Source organism: Haplochromis burtoni, unplaced genomic scaffold (assembly GCF_018398535.1).
Source record: "Haplochromis burtoni strain Fernald_Lab_line unplaced genomic scaffold, NCSU_Asbu1 Contig_179, whole genome shotgun sequence".
NCBI lineage: Eukaryota > Metazoa > Chordata > Actinopteri > Cichliformes > Cichlidae > Haplochromis > Haplochromis burtoni.
The window spans coordinates 1,067,697-1,085,642 of NW_024582540.1; the positions used below are offsets into that span (position 1 = coordinate 1,067,697).

General features: G+C 41.5%; 1 protein-coding gene across 3 annotated transcripts in view; it reads right to left on the reverse strand.

Annotated features, from left to right (window-relative positions):
• LOC102302058 (membrane-associated guanylate kinase, WW and PDZ domain-containing protein 2) overlaps positions 1-17,074 on the reverse strand; it is a 101,784-nt gene extending 84,710 nt beyond the window's left edge. For 2 of the 3 annotated variants that reach the window (XM_005934185.3, XM_014337433.2), the window contains exon 1: positions 16,383-17,074. In XM_005934185.3, coding sequence (XP_005934247.1) covers positions 16,383-16,680 — 298 coding nt within the window. In that variant the 5' untranslated portion in view covers positions 16,681-17,074. The remainder of the gene's footprint in view (positions 1-16,382) is intronic. The other variant, XM_014337438.2, reaches the window with a different exon arrangement.
• Positions 17,075-17,946: the final 872 nt, after the last annotated feature.

Sequence of the window (17,946 nt, forward strand, 5' to 3'; positions counted from 1 at the left end):
CCATTTATAAAGATCATATGTCAAACAACATGTCCAGTGTTTTCTTTATTAATTAATACAATGTAATAAATATATTATTAAGTTAGGTTTGGCTAACAGAAAACCTAAGTTATTCATGTTTGTTTGCTAACTGAATGCTCAGAAAACATCTTGTCTTGTTCTTCCTTATAGAGGGTCGTCTGATTGTTGAGGTTTTCTCTCTATTATTGTAGGGTCTTTATCTTACAATATAAAGTGCTTTTACTATATAAATAAACTTGAATTGAACAGAATTAAATATGAGGTTAAACTGAAGATGCTGGCTTTTATTTAGCAGATAAATGAACTTCAAAGACAGTAACAGCAACAAAGGTGATAACATAAAATGCTACAGTGCATTTGTATATTTCTGAAAAAGGCCACCACAATTATTTCCATCACATTCAAAATGTCCTAAATTTTGACCTGTAAAATATCAGCTACTGCATAGGCCACGCTTAGCACAGTATGCTATTACCTTTCTCTTACTTTCGACTGCAGGAACTGAAATGAACTCAAATACTTGGTTTTCAAACCTGAATGTTGAGCTTTGATCTTCAGTTACAGTCTTTACTTTTGATACCGTCAATTTCAGTTTTTACGTTTCCTTTCAGAATAGGACCCTAGCCAAATAATATATGGAAAAGGGGGTTAGCATGACAAATTCTACACACTTCAGATTAAAAAAAAAGAAGAAAGAACTAATTAAGGTATATTAATAAGCTATAAATATTTATATACTGTAATTAGGGCTTTGCGATATGACCAAAATCTCATGTCCCGATATAAGAATTCTATCATCCCGATAAATTCTGTGAATCTCGGGCAGCTCGTCTTGCAGGAAGTGTTTCCAGCTGCGCGTCATGCACCTGGAGTCCAGTGTTTTAACCGATGCATGAAACTATACATTTTTAGACATAAGTTGTAAAGGCCACCGTTTTCTTTGTGAGTATTTATTACACGGCGTGCTGCGGAGAAAAGCCTGTTCTAACGTTTGAGTCTAAGGTTTATTTTTTAGCACCTGACGACTCTTTTTTTAAATTCTCATCCGTAAATAATCTGCTCTTTCAAGTGATTCCATTTATTTTGAAAAGTCTCAACAGGATCTTGAGCTTTATTGTGAAAGGTTTATGTGGAACATAAACAAGCGGACACGCGATGCTGTTACCGTCGTTGTTGCTAACCACAACAAAAACAGGCGCTTGTCGTCCATAGTGTGGTTATATAAAATATAAGAGAAAGAGAGAACTTTAAGAAATTAATACAGCCACTACAGTGACCATCAAAACGGTGAAAAAATATTGCCGTAAACAGTTTATTTTGTGACACCACGAAACAAACGATAGCATAAAATGAAACATAGACGTTTTTATATCGTCATCCTATATATCGTTATATCGAACAGCCCTAACTGTAATACTATTGCTCTTTTATTTTGGGGCTGTTTACAGTATATTTTTCATTTGCTACATATAGTGTAAGTAGGGTTGCCAACCGTCCCTTAAAAAACGGAATCGTCCCGTATTTCGAAACAAAAGTACACGTCCCGTATTGAGCTAATAAGGGACGCACTTTGTCCCGTAATACAGTGATAATCAAAAGTAGTCTATAACTTTTAATGGAATTAACGCTTTGTTTGAAAACATAATTCCCAGCCCCTCTCCTGCTTTGTGACCAATGAGCTGACAGCACACTTATGACAATTCGAGTATGACAATTCAGATTACCGCTCATCTCATTGGTCGAGGAAAGGTCGCTTACGGAGAAAATACCGGAAGACAACAGATGACCACAACAAGAAGCATGGCCAACAGGGAAACAAACGCCGACACTGCGGTGCAAGTCTCGGACGACAGTACACCTAAAGCTGGGCAGACACTGTGCGATTTTTTCAGTCACGTTATTCAGCTCCTGCTCAAACTGCACGATTGACTCGCAGGGTTAGAAGTTGATAGGTCACGATGCAGGTCTCACACTATACCGCCCGATGCTCTGATGCGACCTGAGTGCTCACACTGTGCGTCCATAAAATTAAGGTTATAACAGAAAATCTGTCGTCTCTCTCTCTGTCTTTCACTCACACAGACACACACACCACCATCAACTTTGCTAAATTGCTAATGAAAAACATTGATCAGGCAGCTGTGATTGAGCAGCAATGTAAATCCAACTATTTTCACGGTTGTTGTGGTCGTGATAATTTTGTGATGGCCACATCGAAAAGGCTCGGATGAGCTTTCCAAAGTTCTACAAGTTGTGCCTCCATCGCTTGTGTCCAGATCACACGCTGCACAGCTCGTGCTGCTCCGTCTTTTTCACCGACGTTTACGTGTTTGCGCGTGAGCAGTGTGAGCGCTGTGGTGACACCCTCACGAGCGATTGATGATCGGGAGCTGGTCGTGAGGTGTTAATCACTTCTCGTTACCCCACGTATACTACACGACGCACGATGAAGGCCAAAATCGGTCCGATCACCAAACGGTCGCACGACTCAAAAATCGGCTCAAAATGGGCCAAAAACCGCACAGTGTGAGCCCAGCGATTAGAGCAGCAATGTTTGTTCCCCTCAGAGAAAGGGAAGAATGGGAAAAGGAAAACACCTGGCTGGAAAAAGTTAATATGGGCATGTGCAGTGAATATCAGCGCTATGTGGCCAAAGTGTGATAATATAACTTATTTTGTGTAATAAACAACTGCAAGGATAGATGATTACAACAAATTGATGACTAATACATAAAAGTAATACATAGATGAATAATGATGATGAGTTATGATGCGTAACATGGGAACACGGGCAAACAGGAGCAGCTGATTAGCATTAGAAAAGCTGAAATAATACCTCAGCTGAAGCCAATTGTACTAAATGCACTAAATGTGCACTGTTACAAGAATATTTTTTTTCTATTGCTTTTCTATTATTTTAAGTTAAGCAGGACAGAGTTCTTTTAAAGAAAGATTTACTTATATTCTCAAAAGTTAAGCATGACAGGCTTCTGTTTAAGAAAGAGACCTGTTTTATTGTGTTAATGTTGTCATTTTGAGCTAAAAATAAATGGCTAAATGATCATTTGTTTCACATGTGTTCATATCACAAAATAGAATATGCATCTGCTTAAATCAAATTCAAGTCAAAAATAATTTCACACACAAAAAAAGAGCTAGAAAATTCACCACACTGGGAAGGGTGAAGACAACTGGGTCGCCCGGCCCTGGCCACGAGGTGTCCCTTATTTATTTTTCAGGGAGTTGGCAACCCTAAGTGTAAGTCCATTACATTGTGAACACTAAAATTTTAAAAAGCCAAAATGTGTGTTACTGTCTCTTTAAAGAACATACAGTACCTTTTTTTCTTTCCCTCTTTACATTCATTTCTATCATTCTGTTTTTCTACCTCTTTTTATCTCCTTGTCATATCTGACATTTTACTTTCACGGTGTCTTCGTCCACATCTCCTGTGGTCCAGTTAAAGAATACTAAGATCGGACTTGGCCCACTTTTTCTTGTCTAACCCTCTCAATTAGGCACAGGAAGGGCTGTGTGAGATAAAGGTGGCGATACGGTGTGTGCGTGTGTGTTTGTGTGAGAATGATACTGGATACTGTATGCATTTATAGTCGCCACATGTGGGTGTATTGTAAAAAGGCCATTTAGCTGTGGATAAAGCATCAGTTTCCAGTACTCCTAATGGCGTTATTACAGCAGGCTGCAGGGCCCATTATTAATAGTAAATGACAGAGCGTCTCTCCTAAAGGTCTTAATATTGATTCCCCCCATCCTCAGACTAGTCTTAATGATGATGTTCCTCTATGTCTTTCTCTACGGTGCCATAATCAAGGCCAGACACAACCTCTGAGTCACTGTAAAGGGAAACAAGCTCACACTACAAATGAGATTTCAGGACTAAAAGAGGTAGAGCTAACGGAATTGCCATTCCTAATTCCTCATGTAGCCATGCTCAGTTACACCTCACTGTTAGCAAACAGCCCCTCCACTCTGCGTTGTGTTGAAAATTATGTGTGAAGGATTGTTTATCTATTTGTGCTGGGGTTTATTATCTGCATAAGAACAGAATGCATAGCGGTCAACACTTAAAAGGTGCAGCAAACCCACCTGTAGCTCTTTGGTGGACAAATAATACGCAATATATCCTCACAGTTCTTTGCTTGGCGACACTGAGCTAATACAACTCCACAGATACACATCTATCAAATTTGTGGTAATTATAGCAATTGGATTCGCATACTATAAAAAAAACTCTGTTAGACTCGTACTGCCTTCTTTCTCCCGTCACTCCTCATTGTATTCAAGCAGCGCTCCAAAGAGTCAGTCGGAAACAAGCAGCATGCCTCTTAATGGAAAATAAAGAAAGACCAATTAAAAGACAAAAACAGGGTAAAATGTGCACGGCTCAAGCGCTTCATCCGCTGGTTCGCAGACGTGGGAAAGTTGAGTAACAATAATGGGTAGAAAACACAGAGAGAGTGAGATATGAAAAAACCCCAGAGGCAGTGGAGAGTAATAAGAAACTCATCAGTTTGGGGGTGCAGCAGTCGATTCCCTGAGGGGTTAAAACCAGCATGGGTGTGTTCCCTGTCAATACAAAAAATTAATAATTGCAACTGTGGCTGAGAGAAGGCCACCTTCTGAGCATCATAATGATTCTGCTCTCCAATGCATCACTTGGCTGCTATGGTCTGATAGTCTAATAAACCCTGTCTGTAGTGATTAAGGGGCCCTTCATGCTGCTAAATCCAAACTAAAATGAATTGAATTCAACTCCACTGTACTGACCTGATTGCTCCTTTCTTTTCTCCATTACAGCTTGCAAGGATGAACTATATGAACAAGAATGTAATAGACACCATGCTCATAAAGTCTGCGAGAAATGACCATAACTCTGACCCTAACAAGTCAGGTGGAAAATACTTTTAAGTTCAGGCATGCTCCACTGACTCATCATCAAGGTGATTACCATTTCGTTAGGATCAACTCCAAATTATTGGCAGTAAAAGTCCAGAAGTTTAATAAATTCCACAATTGGAGCAGTAAACAGCTAAGCATAATACACTTAATATCTTGGTCTGACCAGGCTACACTGAACATTTGTCAATACTAAGGTTAAAGGACAGCAACATACACTATATTGACAAAAGTACTCACTCACTCATACAGATCATTGATCATTCAGGTGTTCCAATCGCTTCCATGTCAACAGGTGAATAAACTCAATCACCTAGGGATGAAAACAGCTTCTACAAACATTTTTGAAAGAATTGGACCCTCTCAAGAGCTCAGTAAATTCCAGCGTGGTACGGTGATAGGATGGCACCTCTGCAACTAGGAAACTACCGAAAGTGAAGTTTCCTCACTTTCGGTAACAACCGCAACTCAGTCACCTAAAAGCACAGAGCAGGGTCAGAAGATGCAAATGGGCTTTGTGTTCAGAGGTCGAGAACTTTCTGCAGAGTCAGTTGCTACAAACTTCCAAACTTCACGTGGCCTTCAGCTGAGCTCAAGATGAGTGTGTGGAGAGCTTCATGAAATGGGTTTCAGTGACCGAGCAGCTGCATCCAAGCCTTGCATCACCAGGCACCAATGTAAACATTGGTGCTTGGTGATGTAAGGCTTGGATCCATTGGATCCACTGATGCAAAGCACACCACCACTGGATCTAGAGCAGTGGTGGTGTGTTCTCTGGAGTGTCACACTTTTCAGCCTGGCAATCTGATCGTCTGGGTTTGTGGGTGCCAGGAGAACGGTACATGTCTGACTGCACTGTGCCAAGTGTAAAGTTTGGTGGAGGGGGAGCATGGTGTGGGGTTATATTTTAAGAGGTGGGCTCGGCCCCTTAGTTCCAGTGAAAGGAACTCTTGATGCTTAGCACACCAAGACATTTTGGACAATTTCATGCTCCCAACTTTGTGGGAAGGTTTCGGGGATGACCCCTTCATGTTCCAACATGACTGCTCACCGGTGCACAAAGCAAAGTCCATAAAGACATGGATGAGTGAGTCTGGCTTCAACACAACAGAACACCTTTGGGATGAATTAGAGCAGAGACTGTGAGCCGGGCCTTCACATCCAAACCTCACAAACACTCTTCTGGAAGAATTGTCAAAAAATTCCCATAAACATACCAAAACCTTGTGGAAAGCCTTCCCATAAGAGTTGAAGCTCTCATAGCTGGAAAGGTTGAGCTGGCATCGTATTAAACCCTATGGATTAACAATGAGATGTCACTTAAGATTATATGCATGTGAAGGCAGACGAGCAAATACTTTTGCCAATAAAGTGCATCTTCCCTTCTGATTGATCAAACCTTTACAAACACCATGTATAAACAGCATCCTTGTTAGTCTCTCCCATAAGCACAATTTTAAGAGTCAAAATTAGAAAATGACAAAGCACATAACAAAGTAAAGGACTGACAGGTTGAGTCATCCAAGGTTTGAGTTATTCTCAAAGATCTTCTCAAATAAGGTTTCAGCCCTGTCACAAGAGATATTATTAGAATTTTTTTTTTTTTTAGCAGGCTAGGTTTCTGCTTCAGTGAATTTAATGCAAACCATTTTCAATTTTCCTTAAAAATCCCCCACAAAGAGACAGATGTCTGTCTCTGCTGGGTGTTGCGGATCATTCAGGGTAACCAAAAGAATGTCTCTTCTGGGAAAAGGTTTGTGTCCAGTGGCATTTTTTAAAGATATCAGAAGGCACTGTATGAGTTTGATCGGATCTTGGCCCCTGAGCTCAGAGAAGGATTTAACTTTCGTAACTAGAAGACTAAATAAGTTCAGGTGGGAAACTTGTGTCTCTGTAGCCTATAAGAACATGATTTTGGTCCTTTTTTTTTTTACAATTTAAAAGACACAACTTACAGTTCCTGCTATCTTTGATGCTCTTTATGTTGAATTAGTCAGTGACAGGCTCGCCTTTATACACAGAAACTTGCACATTCATCTCAAACAGCAGAGTTGCTTCAGTGCAACTACTGAATGCAACACTTTTGAACTCAGTGGAGTTCAGTCTGCTACTATTAAACTTCCTGTGAGAGTGTCAGAGCAGATAGAGAGCTGCTCCTTTGAAAACTGATTAGACAGATGCTGTCCTCTACTGGTAGGAAGCATTAGCTACAGTTATGAAACGATCCAGAATGTAAATGAAGCACTTTAACACGTCAGCTGAGATTTCTTCCAGTAGAACAGGAAGCTGCCTGCTGCTGCAATGAGCATGATTGAGTCAGCAGTGGAATTTAAATTCATATTTAAGCAGAGCAGCCTTACACAAAGGGATTTTCCCCCCATTAATTTATTGTATGGAGGTACAACAGTGAAATGAACTCATGATCATGTGCATAAACCGATGCAGAGCAAAAAAATTAGAGGGTTTTCAAAACAGCTGAGGTGTGGTTATGAAAAACACGTATACACATATTATGTATATAGTGCATGACGCGTGTCACAGTACTCTGCGTATGAGTTGGCTCCACTTCAAGCTATTCAACTCGGGAATGAAAGTGAGCCTCTTTAGAAAGTCAGAAAATCACACGCCATTGTTGGTAGCCATCCACCAGTTTCAGTGCAGCAGCCGGAGTAGCTCCTGACGCCAGCTTTTATAATCCTTCTCATTCAGATCTGAAGCCCACAGTGAAGCTATCAGATTAACGCTGCTGGCTAATACACACTATGTCAATGAATGAAAACCATGCGCTGCCTTCTGTGCTGCCATGCCTGACTGAATAAGATATGATTCAGTGAAAGTAGGAGGGAAGCTGTTGTTTCACCACAGCCCTGACTCCCTGAGAAGGTTTTCTAAATACAGCAGATATCATTTTCAAAGCAGACCTGCTGACTTATAAAACACACAGAGAGGTATTGTACGCGCAAAGCCAGACAAACCGAGTGACTCTAAATACATGCGGCAGCTGTGATGAGCTGTCTGCCTCCACCTCTGGAGGTGAGAGGTGGTGGTGTCTCTCAGCTGTACAGTCGCCTCATTAAACCCTCAGACCTCCCGGCTGACTGAGACAGTGGGAGAAAAAGAGTAAAGTGACAGGGGTTGCATGTGAATGTCAGTAGGAGAGTGTAGTGAATATACATGTCTAAGTACAAACGTAAACACTAGAGGACTTCCATTTTTTGCCACTTTTTATTTCTGTGTACTTTTTAGACCACAAAAAATTTGAGAGCCAACTAAAACTTCATATGAAAAACATATGGACCGGATCATACAGCTTAAACCAGTGGTTACCAATATGGATCAGACACACATACACAAGCGCCCGCCAGAATTGCAGATCTGATTGCACTTTTCTTCATTCATAATTCCATCAATTTTGACCTCTCCAACACTACTGCCTGAAATGCAGCCCCAAAACATGGCAGAGGCTCGATGACGTTTTACAGATGGCTGTAAACACTCACTGTTGTACTACTCTCCTGAGTTTCTCAGTACATACTGATGACAATGTGAAGCCAAAATGTAAAATTGTTTAGATTCTTTAACAAAAGAGATCTGTTACCAGTGATTTTCAGCCCAGTTCCTTGTGAATGGCATAAGAATGGCATCTTTACATCTTTTCTGATAAGGCTTTGCTAGTAGATCGATCAACCAAAGATTCAGATGCATCTCTCAGATCCTGTATCATTTCTTAAGGACATGACATTCAGATGCTGTTCTTCTGCTGTAGATAGATTTTAGCCCTTCCACTTTTTCTTTTGTCCTCCACTTGTCCAATTTCCTTTAATTCTTTAAGAACGCACTGCACACCATGACAAAATATGCCAAGTTTTCTTTTTGTCATTCTTTATAGATTCAACTAAAGGAATGGGAACAAATTATGAGTTTTTGTCACAGGCTAGAATAGAATAATCCTTTAATTCATTTTTTGTCACAGACTGCTAGTAATAAATATACAGTTTAAGTTGTCTGTTATATACAGACACATCACTGTTTTTTCCTGTGATTTTGGTGCCTTTTTTATGCTTAAATGATTCATAGGTCAGTGTTACGTACCCTAAACGGTAGAAAAAAATAAAACATCCTCTGAAAATGGCGAGATACAAGGACTGTACTGAAAATGAGTGAAAAAGGAGCCAATATTCAAAAACTTTGAAAGACATTGAGAAAGCCTGGAGAAGTATTGCTCTTTAGAAGATATAGAAGAAAGTCTGTCTCCTTGGAAGCAAAATATAAAGAAATGAGGGATTATTTAGAAGCTTTGCGCAATAATGTTCATTCAATCAACAGAATATTTTCTTGTATTATTAGGTTTTGTATCCTAATATACTTGCATTTAGGCAATATTTGTAATTCATAACTTTTACTTTTACTGAGGATTTTGCAGCGTGTTGCTGATTCAGTAAAAGACCAAAAAGGGGAAAAAAAAATCTCACACAGGCACAACATTTTTCTCTTACGAAGCAAAATCACCTCAGCCTGATTACATTACTTTCACTGCGGTTGTCACAAGATAAAGAAGCTCCACTAGGTGGCCAGCGGTGTAAGGTGTAAAACATAAATACCCACAAATTAAGATTTATTTATACAGCCATGCTTTTAAAACCAATTTTCAGAATTCAGTGTAAAATAAACAATGAACATAATGTCAAGTAATATGTCATATAAACAAAACAAACAAGGAAAACAACCGTCAGAGCAAATATGCCCCAAAATCAGCTTCGTCTTTGTATTTTTACCATTTTTGTGTCCACGTTATTTCATCAAAAGAGATGATTCATTGCTGAAATCTTGCCCACAAAGACAACTTTCTATTGTTCCCATAATGAATATGTGCATGCATACATTTTACATACTCGCACTTAATTCCTTTCTCAGCATATTTCACACACCCCCCCCCCCCTCTCAGCACTCAGACACACTCATCCTGAATAATCATAAGAATTTGATGTTTATCTCAGCCAGTATGAAATGCAGCCTCACACAGCATCATATGGTCGCATTGCCACATCGATCCATCACTAAAATCTCTGTGCTGTCACAGATTCTGCAAAAATGCTAAAACTGGCATCATAACCAGTCACATCCTGACATTAGAATAACTGAACGGCGGGCGAACTGGCGTCACGGTTCTTAAAAACTCTGATCACATCATGACTCGAATGACATTTAGGGAAAAATCACTTGACAAAAACCTTCTTTCAGTCACGTCTTTCACACAAAGACACGGCTTCTATCTGCACCTCACAAACACATGCTGCAGCACAGTCCCAGTGCAGTCCCATGCAGCGTGTCCACGCTAAGGAGAATTACATTGACCTAATTCACTTAACTGGACCAGTTAGATATTTGGTCATTGGCTGGCTGAGCTCGGGTTTGATCCTCTGAGCTGAGCTCCAGCAGCTTCTAGCCTCAATAAAATCATCCTCCGCCTCTGACAGAACTCATCTCTTGGTGAGTTATTAATACCAACGGAGCAGACAGGATGTTATGCACTGATTCTTCAAGCTTCTCATCAACAAAGCGACATGAGAGCAGAAGAAGGTCGCCTTCTCTCCCTCTGCTCCATCTGTCCCCCAATACTGTACTTTACATCATTAAGAGGACTGGCAGCACTTGGACAGCCAAGTCAGAAAACTTGACAACATCAGAAAATGACCCAAAGTGTAGATTTTAGAGAGATTAAAAGCTAACTGAACAACCATTAAGCTTTTTTGTGCTGCAACACTGCTGTGGCTGTATTTTCTATTTTGTTTAGTTTTTTTATATAAGCAGTTTTATATGGCCTTGCTTGGACAGTAGCTTTGAGATTTGTGCTTTGTGACCATCGACGCCTCCAAAGAGTGATTATTCAGTCTGAGCTTAGCAACCATAACCATGCCTGGAAAGCCTGTCAAGCTTTCCAATTTCTCCTACGTGCTGTGTTTGGATCAATATATCTTTTTTAGAGTCTTAAAAAAATTGCAATAAGACATCAGAAAAGACTCATGAAAATATTCAAATGTGTGTTTTTTTCTGCTCTGAAATAAACTGGAAAACATGCTTAAAAAGCTTAGCGCATACAACAATATCCTTAATAGCTTAACAGCCTGTTGCATTTGTTTGTGGAAAATGGATACCGCTACACAAAAACAAACATACTATTATAAAAGATTTTAGGGGTAAAATGAAGTATTTGTTACGCACTTCATTTATTCAAGGAAAGTCTAAATTCCAGTACACCCACCAAATCGAAGGTTTGCCTACCTCCCTGTCTGCACACAGCTGTAAAACCTGAAAATATCCCTTTTTGATAAATAAAGATATTTCAGAATCAGAATACTTTATTAATCCCGAAGGAAATATTTCCTCACAGTCTCAGCTTTTTGCATGTTTTTCTTTTTCAAGGATTAAAAAAAAAAATTAAGGTTCATCTAAAAAACTACATTTTTACTAATACAAAGATTTTTAAGGCTAACGCTACTATATTTTACTTTATTTTGGTGTTATTTATTCCCCTATTATTCTTATGAAACAAAGAAGTCTTCATTCTAAGAAATGGGTCAATTGTTTGGTCTTCATCACACCATGTCTGAACTTGAGCAGTGCAAAATTCATGTTAACACAACACAGAAACTTGAATAAGTATCATTTTTATTTGCTGATAGGTTGTTTAGGCAGCATATAATCACTCCATCTATGCATACGCAGTTAACAGGTGCACATTTAAGACTTCTTGAATGTTCGCTCATCTCAACCATACATCTAAAAGAAGACCTTTGTGTCAAACTGAAGATGTAATGTTTAACGAATTCGAAGCAAAATTGCGATCAAATGAGCCCGCGTTCTTGTTATAAACTGCAGATTTGAAAAAGTCAACTTCACAAAGCAGATCATCAAATTTATGCAATCAGTAGGACGAACATATGTTTTTACTGCTGTCTGCAGAATCCCAGTTAACAGTTTCATTAAGGAACCGCGAGCTTGCTGGCCTGCCCCATATAAGCTGTGGGCGAGTGCTGCACAGTGTGACGGAGGCTGACTGTGCTCCACTTAGATGTTAAAGGCCATGTTAACATTTTGAATTCATGTTGTTTTCCCTCAGAAGGAACACATATTGTGCTCACAAACCCAACTGCATAAAACATCCCGGGGTCTTCCACCTCCACACTTTTCTCCGCGAGCCAAAAACATATACTACATTTGGAGGGGAGAAAATTACATTTCAGAGAGACAAGCAGTGACAGCGTTGGTTTCTTTTCTTATATGGAGGAATCTTCAAGTAGGGAAAAGGGCATTTCTGATATTCTGCTTATTGGTATGTAAATTATATCAGGACTTGTTGTAGATTCAGCCTGAATCTGAATGAGAGAAAAAAGGCTCCCAAAACAGCTGATATTACCACTTGTCTTATTTGTCTCCAAGTTTATCGATTAAGTTATAGTCATATAACTTTTCAGGGGCTTTTTCCCCCCAAAAAACTGAAAACAGCAGTGAAAATTAATGAGATTCCAAACATTACTGAACATTTTCAACATGCTGTCATTTTTTATTTCTACTAAATCAGAACAGCAGTCGCCTCAAGATGTAAGGTAAAGACTCTGCAGTAATACGGAAAACCCCAACAATCAAATGACCCCTTTGAGCAATGCACTTGTGACAGTGGGGAGAAAAAAAAAACTCCCTTTTAACAGGAAACAAGCTCAGGGAGGCCATCTGTTGCGACTGATTTGGGGTGAGGGGAGAAAGATAACATCACAGGTATAGACATAAACACATTATTTTGCCTTTAAGGCTACGTCCACACTAGCCCGGATAGATTTGAAAACTGCCTTTTCTTCTGAAAACGCTCTGCGTCCACACTAGCGTTTTCAGTCATATTCACAGAGTTGTGCGTCCACATTGAAACGGCCCAAAACGCTTACGTTCCAGTCCTGCGCATGCGCAAAAGCGTGTGAGAATTAAAGAATTTGAAGAAAAGATATCTGGAGCATGTACAAAGTGATATTAATCGTTTTTTTAGGGCTGTCAAAATTGAAAGCAATCCACACAACTGCTGTATAATGCACTCCGCTATCTTTGTTTAATTGGTCACATGACTGGAAACAAGCTGCATGTCCAAAGACATGCAACTTGTGGGGGATAGGTTAATTGGATAATCCAAATTGCCACTAGGTGTGAATGTGAGTGTGAATGGTTGTCTGTCTCTGTGTGTTGGCCCTGCGACAGACTGGCGACCTGTCCAGGGTGTACCCCGCCTCTCGCCCCATGACAGCTGGGATAGGCTCCAGCGCCCCCGCGACCCTGAAAAGGATAAGCGGAAGCGAATGGATGGATGGATGGACTGCATCACATGACTAAGTCTGCGTTTTCGAGTGTCCACACTGCGACGGGACAGCTCCGTTTTGAAATGAATGCGTTTTCGAGAACGTTTTCAAAACGCTGCGTTTTACCTTGAGGAAAACGCCGTCTGAGTCTGGATGGGAGGCCAAAACGGAGAGAAAATGATGCGTTTTCAAACGAAAACGCATTAGTGTAGACGTAGCCTAAGAATGAAGAACCTGCCAGACATCGTCTGTAAAATAAATAAATAAATAAATAAATAAATGAATGAATGAATAATAACAACAAGAGGGAACAGAGTCCATTTTGCCAAGTGTCTTTTCTCACATCTCCACCACACTCTTCTCTTAAAACTCCACCTTTGTCTTTCTCACTTTGTCACACACACACATACACACACATTCACACTTCTCTCCACTCCATACTGTTCTAACACCTCTGCGGTTGTGATCTTCATGGCACTTCTATAAATCTGCCTCACTGAGTCGAGCAGCCGTTTGCACCTCACTCACGCTCGCTCCGGATGAGGTGATGAACATGGAGGAGAGCTCTACATCAAAATCATTAGGTGCAAACGGGCACAAGCAACATCTAATGTACAAACGAGCAGTTTAAGCTCAACAACAACACACTAATTGTCATAACAGGCCTCGTTTCGTGTCACGCCAACAGTGAACCAGCGTGGACTCACTCGTTTTCTTATAACATCCGTGACTCTCCAGCTATGACACGACACAGTGTCATCAGTGAAAAGGCCCTTTGTTTTAAGCTTTTGGTTTTTTAGGGGGGTGGAGGGTGGAATTAGGAGAGAGCGGAAGATGACACAAAGCATTTGAACCCACGCAGTGACTGACCTAACCACTCGGCTATCCGTTCAGCCAGGAAGTTCCAGAGTATTGCTTAAAAAAATGTAGAAATTGTTATGCTTTGTTGGTATTTTGTGGTCCAGTTTGTTGCTTTGATGGTGAGATTTATTTACAGCACATTCATTTACAAGACAGAGGGGTGAGAATTTTGAAGCAGCTAAACACACACACAAACATAGACGGGGAATAAATAACAACTCCCCTGAGATGTGCACTTGAAATTGTTTCTTTGTTGGCAATCCAGCTATCACGCTTAAATAATGTCTGTATAAAAGAAAGTCGTTTGACTGATTGGCACATGATGTTTATGGACACTTTTAGAAAGTGATACATCCTAAATGACAACTCACACCTGCGTGGTGCAATGCACACAAAAAAAATTTGCCAACACAGATATTTTTTGGGGGAAACAAATATGCATGTTTGTTCCAGTAAAATCTGCATGACTGGCTTCCCTCGTCCCATCGATTTAAATGAGAGCACAGTGAAAACATGTCTGAATGCCGTAGTTCCTAAAAGACTGTGATGTAGGCACATGAAGGAGGTGACGGCAGAGTCACCTCAACGTGGAGGTCCATCAGGCCTCTCTGCCAGTGCAGTGATCCCTCTGGGACTGGAGCGGGGCTTTATACAGTGTACCTGACTGGAAATAGCCTGTTAAAACGTGTAAGTGCGTGCATGTCTGCACGGTCGGGCAGACGTGATTGTGCACTCAGACGGGACATCCATATCTCTGATTTTTTTTTTCTTTTGGCTGTGTGTGGCCTCTGAGTCGAGCGGCTGGACTCCTTCTAGATGATTCCTCGGCGGGCCGTGAGTGTGTCAGCAACTGTCTTCCATAAATATACTCCACTCTCCACTGGATGGAAGTCAAATACTAATATGACAGGGAGAGAAAGAGGGAGAGGGAGCGAAAAAATATATGTAGTGAAGGGGACAAGAAGCTGTGCACAAACAGCAGAGGGCTCAAGGACGTTCTCGGCAAAGACGACGTTCATCTGGAGAGCAGCGAGGTGGGAAGTTCAATACACGCATAGACTCATGTTTAAATGCATAAGTGAGGGAGGAAGAGAATAGACCTGTCTGTTAGAGGCACATTAGCATTTTAACCCCTCACACATCACAACACCACACTCCCACTCTGTCAGCAGCTCTAACTCAGTAATCAATCACATTGATGCAACCCATGGAAACACAGGGACTGAGACAGAGCAGGCGAATCCTCTGTAAACATGCTCGGCAATGTCCAAAAATAAAATTAAAAAACTGCGTGATTTCAAGCTACACTGAGGCTTATTTCGCAGCTGGGAACGCAGCACTTTTTAGCCACTTACTGGGGCTTAACTGAACCTCAGAGGGTGCGATGATAAGCATCTCCTCCACTTTTAACTTCTATCCAATGTTCTCTCTGCGCAGACACCCTGACTGCTCTTACACTGGCTGACAGAAGCAGGTCACTCAGTCAAGTCTGCTGCCAGAAATCCACTGGAACATCACAACAACCCTCCATCTTCAGAGGCTACAGTTTGGTTTTGATTTTGTTTTTTTAATCAAAGCACCCTCAAAGCTACCCTAAGCATGACCTGCACAATTATTGAGTATTTCATGAGCACCACATGTGCACATGCCAGTGAATTTTTAAAGGGGGTGATCAATATGAAAGCTTCATGGGAGTGCAGGTATCGTGGAATAACAGCACTGATCTGGGCTGGCATGCAGCAGTTGTTTGTGTGAAGCATGTCTGTCTGCTCAGACTGTACAGCAGCCAGCAAAGAGAAGAGAGAGAAGAAGAAGAAGAAGAAGAAAAAAAACATTTGATCCACAGCGAAGGCCTCGCGTCCTCGACCAAAAAAAGGAGAAAACCGCAGGCTGTGGCATCAAGCCTAAACGGACACACCCCCTCCAGCCTGGAGGCATCGAACCAGCGATAAACAGACCGCGGCTGCTCCTGGCTGCGATGTAATCATTATAGTTGCTGATCCTGGTGGACTGAGCCCTTCATTACGGCTCGTAATTGTATTTCAGCAACAAAAACAGGCCTGCAGCCTAGCAAAGGTCCGTGTTTACACCGGCTTCTCGCTTTAATGCAGACTGACAGATGACTGCACGAATGACATCTTAATCAAACCAGCAACACTCATTTACACAAACACGCCACACACGCACGCCTCTCCGCGGATCCGCGCTCCTGGCCCCTCTCCCGTCCAGCGCATATCTCACCTTGCTTGACACATTTGAAGCGGACCGGGTCTTTGCAGTGTTTGATCACGGCCAGCACGTCCCGTGTAGTGAGCCCGGCTACTGGCATGTCGTTGACCTCCAGCAGCAGTTCATCCTGGGCCAGTTTGCCGCTCTGGATCAGCCCCTTCCCCTGCTTCACCTCGCCGAAGTAGGGGAACTGGCCGTTCTCCGCGCCCCCCTTCAGCTCGAACCCCAGCTCGCCTTCTTTCCCCCGGGTTATCACCGCTTCGTGGACTTTGTTGGTCCAGTGGTTTTTCTTCTTGAGGCTCTTCGACATCGTTAGGGCGAGTTAATCACCGCGGGCTAGCCCCTGCAAAAGCCTCCTACCGTCTCATCTCTGCCTTTTGTGCGAGCGGCTGCAGCTTCACGGCGCTCGTGGCTCCATCATCACCGGTGCACGCTGGCGCAGTGTCCGCTCTGCGAGCCGCGCAGTCGGGCAGAGAGCTGCAGTACAGCACGGCAGCGGACTGAAATAATTATCACTCTGTCAGACACACAGACGTAAGAGACAGATCCTGGCGGATGACCCGGATGTGAAGCCTGAAGGAGGGGAGAGATGAATGGTTCTGGTTCGGCGTAAAGGGATGGAGAGGAGGGGAAATAGCACAGGAGGCGCTTCACTCTTACTACACTGCCAGGGGCGCTTCCTCGGGCTCACTGTGATCGCACACATGTAGGACGAAATATGGTACGCTGCGTGATAGCCTGTATAAACTTGCTCACGCGCAATTTACACGCAAGTGCGTTTGGGGAGTGTGAGAAACAGCAGGTTTCGCGCTGCAAAATTCATATATCTGTGGACTTTGCCAGAATATTCCCTTTCTAAAAAAAATATGCAACAAGCTTGTAAAGACTACCCAAAGGCTGCATTACCACGCGGGACAACACCAGGGACAGCAGGTTCACCGGGATGTGGTGATTTCGAGATTAATGGTTGTTTGTTAACACGAAGTACAAAATTTTGTATCTAAAAATTAGAGAGAATTAATAAAAGGCTTTATTTATATAAGACTTGGGGTAACAAAAGGCTTTATTAATGCCGATTTTATTCTGCTAAATAAATATAAATATAATATCTACACAGTACGCGGGGAAACCTGCACAGAGGTGTGCCAAACTATGGTTAAACTAATACGCAGTTTAGAGTAAGACTGCTGTAGTTGGTCAGTAACCGCCTCCCTCACACATCCATACAGACACCCTCCCTCGTGCATCATGGTTCTGACATGCAGGATTGTCCATTACATGAACATACATTCCTAAATATTGCGCTTCAAAAAGCGCTTTTCATCCCTCGTGGATTCATTGTTGGAATTTTGTAATTCATCCACACAGCACATAACAGGTTTATTGCATGGATGGTTGAGCAGAAACAAAAGTTTGTTTTTGTTTCTTTAATGTTTATTTTTTTTTATTTTTTTTGTTTGTTTAAATGTTATAATGCGAAGAAAAAAGCGTCGCATCCTGACTTGTGTTTTGTTAAAAGTTCGCCATCTCTGTGTTGGTCACAGTTACATAACTATGATGACATAAATCCAAGTTC